The 12,319-nt window shown below is 39.7% G+C and overlaps 1 protein-coding gene across 1 annotated transcript in view; it reads right to left on the bottom strand.

Annotated features, from left to right (window-relative positions):
* Nucleotides 1–12,319, bottom strand: part of LOC109401602 (gelsolin) — a 58,359-nt gene that overhangs the window by 9,250 nt on the left and 36,790 nt on the right. The window contains exons 5-7 of the mRNA XM_062858065.1: nucleotides 6,991–7,065; nucleotides 6,355–6,841; nucleotides 6,078–6,292 (exon numbers count right to left, since the gene is read on the bottom strand). Of these exons, the coding sequence (XP_062714049.1) occupies nucleotides 6,078–6,292; nucleotides 6,355–6,841; nucleotides 6,991–7,065 (777 nt within the window). The remainder of the gene's footprint in view (nucleotides 1–6,077; nucleotides 6,293–6,354; nucleotides 6,842–6,990; nucleotides 7,066–12,319) is intronic.

The following is a 12,319-nucleotide window of genomic DNA, read 5'->3' as shown; positions in this document are numbered from 1 at the left end:
TTCATTTTTTATCGATTTTTAAAACAAGCACAACGATAAAAAATATATACATATTTTTAATTCCAGAAATAGATTCTCCGTAACACTTACGATAAATTGTTTTTTTTTTCATAATTCCTATACTGAGTCGTACTTAAGTTATGGCGGATAAAAAAAACAAGAAAATTGTACGGGATGTTTGGAAATGTTATTCAAAATTTCATTTAGTTAAAAATGATCAATTCTTTTTCACATATGTTTTTTTTATCTGTTTTAACGAGATTTTTAGCCCTAGGCTAGTTCATCTCGGGTCTTACTTCCCTTCCGAAGGAAGAACTCACATTTTGTGAGTTTGTCGGGAGTGGGATTCGATCCCAGGTCCTCGGCGTGATAATCAAGTGTTCTAACCATCACAGCAGATCCGCTTCACATATGTGAATTTTGAAATAGTTTTGAATACAAGGTCCAGTTTTTTTTTTTAATTTCTTTATTTATTGAGTTTTCTGTTTCTTGAGAACGGTTCAAAGTAGACGAACAATTATATGTTTTTTTTATTGGAATTTGTGTGTAGAATCTATTTTTGATGTCGAAATCTGTTGAAACATTGTTTTTTGCTTGATTTGGAAATCGAAAAATCAAGAAATTCTATAATTTGATGTTTGATATAAAATATTGTTTAAAAAATGATTTTTTGCTTGTTTTGGAAATCGAAATAATATACCTATGAAATCGATAAAAAATAGTTTAACCATTCTAGGTTGAGGTTGGAAGGCAGCATTTTGCAGAAAAATAATATGTATAAAAATCGAAAGGTAAGGTTTTTGGAAAATTGAAATCATATGACCTTCATTAACTTTCGTGAATGCATTTGTGAAAGTCATACAAACACTTTGAAACATCTTCGAAGATATCATTTCAATATAACAAACACTTTTAGCACAGACAAACAGACGTAATACCTTGAACGGTTTTCATGGAAATCCATCGCCCAGTTCACACTACCATCACCGGGTGGAAAAGTTGCACGAATCACTGTGTTGGGCAATATCGTCAACAGAAGGCGCTAGTGTGAAACGTCAAACGCATAGAAAAACGATATGTTCGCCTCTGGTTGTGAAAGCCACAACTATGAAAATTTAAAATGATCGTTAAAAGCGTGGTCGATGGAAATTTTGCAAGTGTTACGTCTGTTACGTCTGTTTACGAAGCTTAACCATGATTAAATATTAAATAAAAAAAAATAAAATAAAGTGTACATGCGTTTGTGTGTTATTAACACGAATAACATTCTTCAAGGTCTAATACATTTTTTAAATATTTTTTTTTCATTTTGAATTTGCTGTAGCTTGAGAACGATTATATGTAGGAAAAAATATGCATATTTTTTCATTGGATACTATACCAAAAAACTGCTTCCTTTTGCTTGTTTTGTAAATCGTTGAAAAATTAAAAAAAAAGAAAAAAAAGTAAGCAATATTTGAACATCCTAGGCGAACAGCTTTGAAAAAAAAAATAAAAAAAATAGAAGGGTAAGGATTTTAGAATATTGGAAAATTGGAATCATATGGCATCTAACATGTGCGATGATTTTTTCTTTCTATTTTTTTCGATAAGTCTTTAAAATATTCAAAAGTTTATGACTCACGACAATGCAATGTGCGCATTAACAAATGAAATATTTTTCAAGTTTTGGGGCTGGATATGCTCATTAGTTACTGAGAATCCTGAGGATGCAATAATTTAAATATTCAGGGCCCCGTGCTTTTGAGGGACACAGTTGGAAACAGTTCTGAACGAATCGATGAAGGAATTCTAGTACAGTATGACCCATAAAAAAGCGACATTCCATTTTTTTGCGGTATTTGATGATTTTTAATGAAATAATACTAATGGATTAAACTTTTTTGGATTAGGATACAATAAGGAGGTCATTGTCATACAGGATCTCTAAAATTTTTGTCAAAATATTCATTGGTTACGTGTATGGGATACCTTATAATTGTTAGAAATTTCTAAATATAATCAAGTTTTCCTCTAATTTTCAGAGCAAAATGAACTAAGATAAAAACATTTAAACACATGGAAACCTTGAAAAAATATGTACTCTTTAATACGCCCATGTTTGAAAAATATTTTAAAAATTATTTCAAATGTTTAAGAAACAAAAACTAAAAAAGGTGCTACATATTAAAACCCGTATTTAAGATAAATAATTAAAAAACTTAACACTGTTTGAACATTTTTCAAAACATTTTTTTGCCGATGAAGGCATATAAACCTACCGTTATGATAGGTACAAATACTAAGCTGCCGGTGGAAGCATAATTATCCCATGTGCATTTTTGGCAATATTGAGATTTTGCAGCCCATGACCATGTATCATGGGGTACTATCATATGGGGAAATAAAAATTGGTAGTTTGTTCCGAAAATTGTTGAAAAAATGCAAGGCCGATTTGTAACATTCTTAAAAGTGGACGCATAAGCGTCACGTTCCATTGGAAATCCTATGGAACTATCAAACAAAAATTAGTGCTCAAATTCAAAATTGGTTGATGTTAGAACACGATTCAGCATTTATACTTCATAGTTGAGACAATTTATTTTTTTCGAACTTTGGACGCGATTTTCTCGATTGTCTGTTTTTGCACATGGGACATTTATGCGTCCACCGGCAGTAAGGGTCTGTTCTAATTGGTGAATTAAAATTGATTTTTACTAAAATTTGACAGTTCGACACTTAAACTTGACAGTTCTCCTAAGGAAATAATTATGGAACTGTCAAGTTTAAGTGAAAATTAATTTTAATTCTCCAATTGGAACAGACCCTAAGTACTTAAAAACAATTTCTTGCTTAAAACATAATATTTCCTAAAAATTATCATTTGTCAAATAATTCAATTTTCAGAAAATATCTCTTAATTTATAAGTTAATAGGGGTACTCACTAAACAGACTAAATTGCTGCATAAGCCATGATTTTCTGCTTATTTGAAAAGTTTCATGATTTTGCGAATGAAATAATCAAAGATTGCCTTGGTGATCGCGACGTTTAATCAGTTTACGCAGTTAAGTGAATCCCCCTAATATTTTTTTTCGTTCTTGTCCGACGAACCAACGAACTCCTGAATACCTTATCCAGCCATAAAAGTACTGTTTTGAAAAAGAATTATTGAATGTGATTGAAAGCAATTGCAAGAAAATTATATCCTTAAAAAACGGCCTCTGGCGCGTGGACGATTTCAACATCCATATGTTCAACGTTATATTTCCAAAGGTATGTGCATGAAATCAGTCTATGTTCCTTTGCTATTATCCAGATTAGTGGCTCTACTATACTATCCAAAAGATACATGCAAGGTTAATCAGTAGAAGTGGAAGAACGATTCCTTTGAAAACTGTCGCATTTTTTATGGGTCATACTGTACAGAACATGTGAAAACGTTCTTGAAGATTTTTTTTTAATAAGTCCTGAATCATTCCAAATAGTTGATGAAAGCATTTTTAAAGTTTTTTTTTTCTTTTATTGAGTGGAAATCCTGAAGGATGCCGAAAGTATTTCCCTAAGAATTTACGATGGAATTTCCCAGAAATTGCTTTAAAGATTTCCTTTATTTAAAATTACCTAAGGAATTTCTACATCAATTGCCAAAGGAATGCCCATAGGCACTAACATTTTTGTATGCAACGGGCATACTCACTCCAGGGTAGGCTGCGGCTTATTTATCAGAAGTTGTTGAAACCTGCAATTCGTAAGCTCTTTTGGATTCTAATCACAGAAAATAGAGAAACGTTTAAGTTTGAGCCAAAAATAATGAGATATAAAGGTGGCGCAATCGCCTCAAAGTTGAATTTTCATGTAATAAAGAGGTATTCTCACTCCGAGGCCATAACTTTTCCAATTTTCATTTTTATGAAACTCTCACAAAGTGATTTTCGAATAAACTTGAAGAATACTATTTTTTTTTTCCAAAGTCACACAAAATATGTTTTTCTAAGATTTCATTAATTTTTTTCCTCATTTAACGAAAAAAAAAACTTAAGGGCCCAATATCTTTTAAACCGCTTGACCAATTTCAAATCTTTAAACGTGATTTTGTAGATATTTTGGTTGCCTAAGAATGCTGTAAATAAACTGTACCTTTTTAAATGGTTTCAACATGGATAAATATAAAAAACACGTATTTTACATGAAAAAATGAGACTTTTGCCAAAATTTTAATTGTTTCCATGCTTAATTTCGCGCTTTAAAAAAAATCTATTCTAAATATCACATGGAAGCGTTGAACTTCAATGTTTGGAGTGTTCTGAATTAAATAATATTTTCATGTTCTTTTTCCTCTACTGTGTTCCATATCCCTAAATATGATGCTTTGTATATGATTTGGAGTAAAATCTTGCAAAAAATCGTTCTAAACTCTAATTTTACATGAAAAAATCAAGTTTTAAGGCATAATTATAATTTGCGTGTCTTGGGAAAAAATAGCGTTTTTTAAGTTTATTCGAAATTTGAGAGAAATTTATAAAAGAATATTGAAAATCGATTAAAAATTGTAAAAAGTTATGGCATTTGAAGTGAGAACACTTTTACTTGGAAATTCATCTTTGAGGCGGTTGCGCTACCTTTAAATCTCAATATTTTTTGGCTCAAACTCAGAGGTTTCTCTTTTTTGAATCCAGAAGAGCTGACGAATTTCAGGTATCAACAACTTTTCAAAAATCGGCCGCAGCCTACTCCAGAGCGGTACATGACTTGTGGATGGAACCCAAAAATATATAGGAAAACACAGTTACAGACAGCCATAAATGTTTCTTAGGTGATCGACTGTATGTTGGATGTCTTTAGTTATGTTCTGGCTTTTCAGTCTTCTGGGAGAATCAAAACAATTACACCCGATTCTTTTTTTTTTTTTGCACGGGTCTTATTTTGTGTCATAACTCAGTCAATTTTAAACCAATTCACATAAAAATTTGTACACAGGTAGACATGGTTAGTACTTTACGTGGACAAAAACAGTGTTGGGAATACTCACTTGCAAGAGTGATACTCACTTGCTTATCTATTTCAGTTCAGAAGCATGCTATCAAAAAATGATGTAAAATTAGATTGTAGTTTAATTTAAAAGTTTGCCGAATAAAGTAAAGGTCGCAGACGTATATCAAAGTTGTGAGAGAACTGTGAGCAGAGTACCTGTACGTAAAAATCTCAATACGAGATTGAGAAAAGTTGCAGCCTGTGATTACGAGGTGAGTACAATTTGTGTAATTTATGCTCACCTTGTGCTCACAGTTCTCTCATGGTTTTGATATGCGTCTGCGACCTTTACTTTATTCGGCAAACTTTTAGATTAAACTACATTTTTTGATTGCATGCTTCTGGACTGAGATAGAAGCAAGTGAGTATTCCCGACACTGGACAAAAAATCAAATGGATAGGATTAACCCTAATCGTGCATTATGACCCCTAAACGTGCACTAGGTCAGCGAGGTGCGCGCAAGCTAATGCACGAAAAAGGTTAAAAAAACGACCAGTGTAAAAAAAAAAGAACCGGGTGTATGTTTTCCTGATCCGACGTTTCGGTCTTTATTGGACTTTTTTCAAGGATTCGAAAGAGTGGTTGTTTTTGCGTTATCTTGTTTTTTTTTGTTTTGTTAACTGTCATTTGTGTTTAGTTTTCTTGAAATGTTTTTACTTTAGGAAAACTAGTTTAAAAATATAATACCGTTCCGCTGTGTGTCGCACTGGTGCGATTTTTACAAATGACTTTGCGCCAGTGCGACACACAGTAGAATTAATTCCTTTTATTTTTAAAATAGTTTAACTAAAGTAATAATATTTCTAGAAACTAAACACAAAACACAAATGACGATTCACAGTTCAAACAAGCAAGATTACGAAACAACAACTACTCTTTCGAATCCTTGAAAAAGGTCCAATAAGGACCGGAACGTCGGATCAAGAAAACATATGTATAGTTGTTTTGATTCTCCCAGAAGACTGAAAAGCCAACAACATTATTAAGGGCATACAGTCATACACTTTATGAAACCCTGCTTAGAGCCATGTTGATAACAGAAGGGTGATATAATACGATCTTACGTCGGAATCAAGCATGCTCTGCTTGAGGGGCCGCTCCCCTACGGGAGTGATACTCAGACTGCCATCAGCATCGGAAACCTTGTACAAGGTAACGGTTTTGCTATCAGTTTGCTCGTACGTGTCATCACACTCCGACTGCTCGGGAACTTCATCGGCGGATCCCTCGCCAAGAACATCGAAGAACTCCTGTTGATCAGCCGCACTGGCAAACTCATCTAGAAACGATGAAATAAATTACACTATTTACAAGCTTCCTCACTAGTAGGAAACAACCTACCCAGAATGTGCACATTAGCGCGACCCGCATGATCTTGGTCGCGAATTTGCGAGGCGGCGCTAATGGCCTTGATCTTCTCCACCCGCTTGGCACTGGGTCCGACGTACACGTAGATGTCGTACCCTCCGTCCAAAATGTAACAATCACCCTTGTTCATCGAGGCGAGCCCCAGCGCTACCTGCCGTACGCGCACATTTTTCGAACCCTTGACCTGGAAGAGACGCTTCTCGCCGGCGGCGTTCGTTTCGACCTCGTTGAAACCGCTCTTTACGCCGCCCGCAGCATAGCGCACGCCACCGGGGAAGTAGCTGAGGAATAGACTCGACTCGTGATCCTGCACTTCGCGGTGCTGCACCGGTGCTCCATTGTGCCGATCGTCCAGCTGAACACTTAGGATGGCGGCCGATCCAGCTTCGTCCTGGCTGGTCTCCAGGCCGAGCCAGAAGTGGATGTCCCAGGAGAGGACGCCACTCTTGGATTGTTTGGTCTGGAATAGAAGGCGCTTTGGTAGAGCTGTTTCCTAACGTTTATCGACCTTTTTAAAGTTTTAAGATCAATGATATATGTAACTGAATTACATATATCATCAGTCTAAATATTGAAAAGAATAGCCCATAAAACAGAAAAGTTCCCTACATTCAAGACAATGTACGAATCACCGGTGTGGAATTTCCCATAGGAGGTTTTCGCCACTGGAACGGGTTCGAAGTTCTGAAACGAGAAGATCGGACAGAGATCGGTTGGTTAGTGACGCGTAACGACTAGGTATATATGATTGTTGTTGTCGCAGTTTTGTTAGATATAATAAAAGATACAGTCAACTTCAATCTATTTACGATTGCAGGGTTTTCACTAGCCTGAACTGAATGGAAGACGGGAATAAACCGAAAGTGAATGGTCTCGTTGGGTTATTCATTTATTGCGGTTGGTCCAGGAGGGGAAGCTCGCCCGCAACGCGGAAGACTTGAGTCCGCTGCGCGCGTTTGTGATCATTTGAGCGTGAAGGCTTTTGTTAGCCTTTTGATGAGTGGGCCTCGTTTGCGATTTGAAGGTTGTACTCGTAGATTTAATTAGGATTCAGTTGAATATAGGAGTACGCTTTTGGGTATTATGACCTATTACGACTACACTTGACTAAGCTTTGCGTAGAATTACGAAATAAACAAAAACAGGCTATCCCAGCCAATTGTCTAGCAGTGCACTCCAGTGTATACCGTTTTCAGTTAGTATCTTATCTTGCCATCAATGTTCAGATGGCTACTAATGTGTTAGATAGCAAAACGTTGTGCCTCGAGCTACATGCCTTTCTAGTGATAAACATATCAGTACTGAAAGCTTATTGCTGATTGTGAGTGGGTTCGAAATCCATTAGGGCTGAGAAAGCTGTTCAATGACCAAATTTAGTATTATGACGTTATGTTTATACGTTCTAGGGTTTCAAGCTTGTTTGAAAGCACAAAAATGTAAAAGAGATGTTGTCAAGGATTGTAAGCAATATTTAAAGCGGTTCGCCAAAGCCAATTGAGCAGTGGCCGGCATTTTTGGCACTTTTTGTTATAGCTCAGTTAATTCCAAACCAATTGACTTGAAATTTTGTACATGACTAGATATTACACGTTCCAAAAATAGCGACAATTGGTTCAAAATTAGCTGAGTTATTGTCGAAAAGTGCCTGTGACGTCATTTGGACGGTGCGCACCTACCATACCATACCCTGGTCAAGTCAATTTCAGTACAGTGGACGGTTGCTGATGACTGATGCCACTGACGTTTGGTTTGATAGAGCAATAGGTAGATGAAAGTTAAATGTGCTGATTCATCGTTGCTATGAGAAGATAAACATTCGGATAGTTTATTACAAAAGTTTCTTTAGTGAAGAACTATTTTCTTAAAGTCCATAGATACTGCCACACTGAACTATGTGAAGTAATTATGCTCAAAGTGTTTCCTTAGCTTATCAATTAAATAACTACTCTTATCGTTGATTAGGTGCATTTGCTGGTCTTATTTCTATAGCTGTTCACTTGAATTCATGCAACTTTTTCCCTAATCGAAACTGCTAAATCTAAAAGGTAAAGTGAGCATAAATGTATTTGTTGAATTCTATAAAAACCTATCCTAAACGATTTAATAATAGTTACGTGCCTCAACCGGAAGGAGCTCGCATCAGAGCCAGAGTGGTACACGATAAAATAGGAGCACTAAACGTAAGCAATATCCTTATTGTTGTCTTTAATCCACTAATGAATCGTTTATTAAAGGAAATTTTAACCAACCAAAAATTCCTGTGGTGGTTTAACGTTTCGGAAATCCCCTCCAGTTGGCGCGGCCAACAGTGCCCAAAATAGGAGCCCTGCCAATGTTCTACTTCCCTACCAAAATAAACGGACAAAACACACCCAAGTAATCGCACTTCAAAAGAGAAATCACTGGCAAACAGATGTAAAACTGATGAAATTTTTCATTTTAAATATCTCAGGTTTATGATTACTTATAGAGTGGCTTAAATGTCACAAATGGAGAATAACGTACTACTGGAGCCGGCCTTGGCACGGTAAAGGCTGGGTATGCTGCACAATGCAGATCCCATTTTGATCCACTAGCCTCTGCCCAGCAACTCCTATCCCTACCTCCTCGTGGTACCGGCCGGAAACTATGATCAACCTTAGGGAAGATCGGGTAACCAACCCCGGTGGGAACTTTGGTCGTAGGCTGACAGGGAAGGGGGGGTTTGCTTCGGCAAACCTGAGCGTCTGTTCTCCAAGAGGAGCGGCTCACAACAGCGTCTGATCCCCATGTTAGGGGCGGCTGATCTACGTCCGAGTGCCAGGGAAGGACTCAAAGCTCAACTGTGCACTATGGTCCTCCGGAAAGTAGGGGGTTGGTGTCAGGTCCTACGAGCCAGCCGTAAAAAACCACTGTAACGGAAAATCAGCAACAGTATAATACGAACCGAGACCAACGGCAACGACCCCAGCGAACAAAAAGGACTTGCGATTGGAAACTCGGTACGTGTAACTGCCGATCTCTCAACTTCATTGGGAGCACCCGCATACTCGCCGATCTACTGAAGGACCGCGGGTTCGCCATCGTAGCGCTGCACAGGATCCATGGTGAGAACGTTTAGAGGTAATCATACCATCTACCAGAGCTGCGGCAACACACGCGAGCTGGGAACAGCTTTCATCGTGATAGGTGATATGCAGAGGCGCGTGATCGGTTGGTGGCCGATCGACGAAAGAATGTGCAGGTTGAGGATCAAGGGCCGATTCTTCAACTTCAGCCTAAGAAACGTGCACAGCCCACACTCCGGAAGTACTGACGCATTTTACGCGCAGCTCGAACGCGAGTACGATCGCTGCCCAAGCCACGACGTCAAGATCATCATAGGAGTTTTAAACGCTCATGTTGGCCAGGAGGAGGAATTCAGACCGACGATTGGTAAGTTCAGCGCACACCAGCAAATCGACCACGTTCTGATTGATGGACGGCACTTCTCCGACATTATCGACGTCAGGACCTATCGTGGCGCTAATATCGACTCTGATCACTACCTGGTAATGGTTAAACTGCGCCCAAAACTCTCCGTTACTAACAATGTACAGTACCGGCGGCCGCCCCGGTACGATCTAGAGCGACTGAAGTAACCGGATGTCGCCACCGCATACGCGCAGAATCTCGAGGCAGCGTTGCCGGACGAGGGTGTGCTCGATGTGGCCCTTTTAGAGGACTGCTGGAGTACAGTCAAAGCAGCCATCAACAACGTAGCCGAGAGCACTATCGGGTACGTAAAACGGAGTCGACGAAACGATTGGTTCGACGAGGAGTGCAGAGCGGTTCTGGAGGAGAAGGATGCAGCGCGGGCGGTAATGCTGCAACATGGAACCCGACAGAATGTGGAGCGATACAGACAGAAGCGGAAGCAGCAGACCCGTCTCTTCCGGGAGTAAAAGCGCCGCCCGGAAGAAGCGGAGTGCAAGGAAATGGAACTGCTGTGTCGTTCACAAGAAACACGTAAGTTCTACCAGAAGCTCAACGCATCCCGCAAAGGCTACGTGCCGCAAGCCGAAATCTGCAGGGATAAGGACGGGAGCCTCCTGACGGACAAACGTGAGGTGATCGAAAGGTGGAAGCAGTACTTCGACGAGCACCTCAATGGCGAAGAGAATGTAGGCACAGAGGACCAAGGTAGCGGAGGAAATGACTGTGTTGGTGCAGCAGAGGACGGGAACGAACCAACTCCCACGCTGAGGGAAGTTAAGGATGCTATCCACCAGCTCAAAAACAACAAAGCGGCTGGTAAGGACAGTATCGCAGCAGAACTCATCAAGATGGGCCCGGAAAAGTTGGCCACCTGTCTGCACCAGTTAGTAGTCAAGATCTGGGAAACCGAACAGCTACCGGAGGAGTGGAAGGAAGGGATAATCTGTCCCATCCACAAGAAAGGCGACAAGTTAATGTGTGAGAACTTTCGAGCGATCACCATTTTGAATGCCGCCTACAAAGTGCTCTCCCAGATCATTTTCCGTCGTCTTTCACCTAAAGTAAATGAGTTCGTGGGAAGTTACCAAGCCGGTTTCATCGACGGCCGGTCGACAACGGACCAGATCTTCACTGTACGGCAAATCCTCCAGAAATGCCGTGAATACCAGGTCCCAACGCACCACCTGTTCATCGATTTCAAAGCGGCATACGACAGTATCGACCGCACAGAGCTATGGAAAATCATGGACGAGAACAGCTTTCCCGGGAAGCTTACCAGACTGATAAGAGCAACGATGGACGGTGTGCAGAACAGCGTAAGGATTTCGGGTGAACTATCCAGTTCATTCGAATCTCGACGGGGACTACGACAAGGTGATGGACTTTCCTGCCTACTATTCAGCATCGCACTGGAAGGTGTTATGCGACGAGCCGGGCTCAACAGCCGGGGTACGATCTTCACGAAATCCGGCCAATTTGTCTGTTTTGCGGATGACATGGATAAATATTATTGCTAGAACATTTGGAACGATGGCAGAACTGTACACCAGCCTGAAACGCGAAGCAGCAAAGGTCGGACTCAGTGTCGAAAAAAATCAGCACAAAGATGTTCAATTTGTGCGAAAACGAACACAAATAAACAAACACAGTTACCCATAGACACGAGGCCGAGAATGAACATGACAATGAAAAGACGAGACAGTGAAAGCGGAGTCTTGTGGTGTCATGCACAGCAGTTGAAGTTCAGTTCAGCTGAACTTCAGCTCGACGAATTCGAATATGAATATTTCAATTTGCAATTGATTTATTATAGTTTTAGGCATGCAAATACCGATATGTTACCTTAATTCAATGCATTATAGTTACTTTTGGTGAGTGATGCAAAACAACTGCATTTTTTGCTTCTGCATCGTGCTTAATTAAAACGAATCAGTTGAAATTGAAAATACTGATTTTGAGTATCAGTAGGTGGTTGAAGTTCAGCAGACAGCGGTCAATAGAATTTCGAAAGCATACATTTCTGAGAATTCCGCTCGGGTTGTCAATACGACTATCAAAACAGAAACAAATCAACGACGCTGGCGCCGCTGGGCGTCGGTGCAGACGACCTTAATTTGACAATTGCCGTCACTGCGACTGGTGGTGAATGCGGCTAAGACAAAGTACATGCTGGTAGGTGGGACTGAGCGAGACAGGACAAGCCTTGGCAGCAATGTTACGATAGACGGGGATACTTTCGAGGTGGTAGAAGAATTCGTCTACCTCGGTTCCTTGCTAACGGCTGACAATAACGTGAGCCGTGAAATACGAAGGCGCATCATCAGTGGAAGTCGTGCCTACTATGGGCTCCAGAAGAAACTGCGGTCAAAAAAGATTCACCCCCGCACCAAATGTACCATGCTGCCCATAATCGCATAGTTGACGTAACCACCATTGACAATGACAGCTCTCACAATTTAATATCTATCAAATGTGCATAATT

This window comes from Aedes albopictus, chromosome 3 (assembly GCF_035046485.1).
Source record: "Aedes albopictus strain Foshan chromosome 3, AalbF5, whole genome shotgun sequence".
Lineage (NCBI taxonomy): Eukaryota > Metazoa > Arthropoda > Insecta > Diptera > Culicidae > Aedes > Aedes albopictus.
This window is presented reverse-complemented; position numbering and strand designations above follow the sequence as displayed.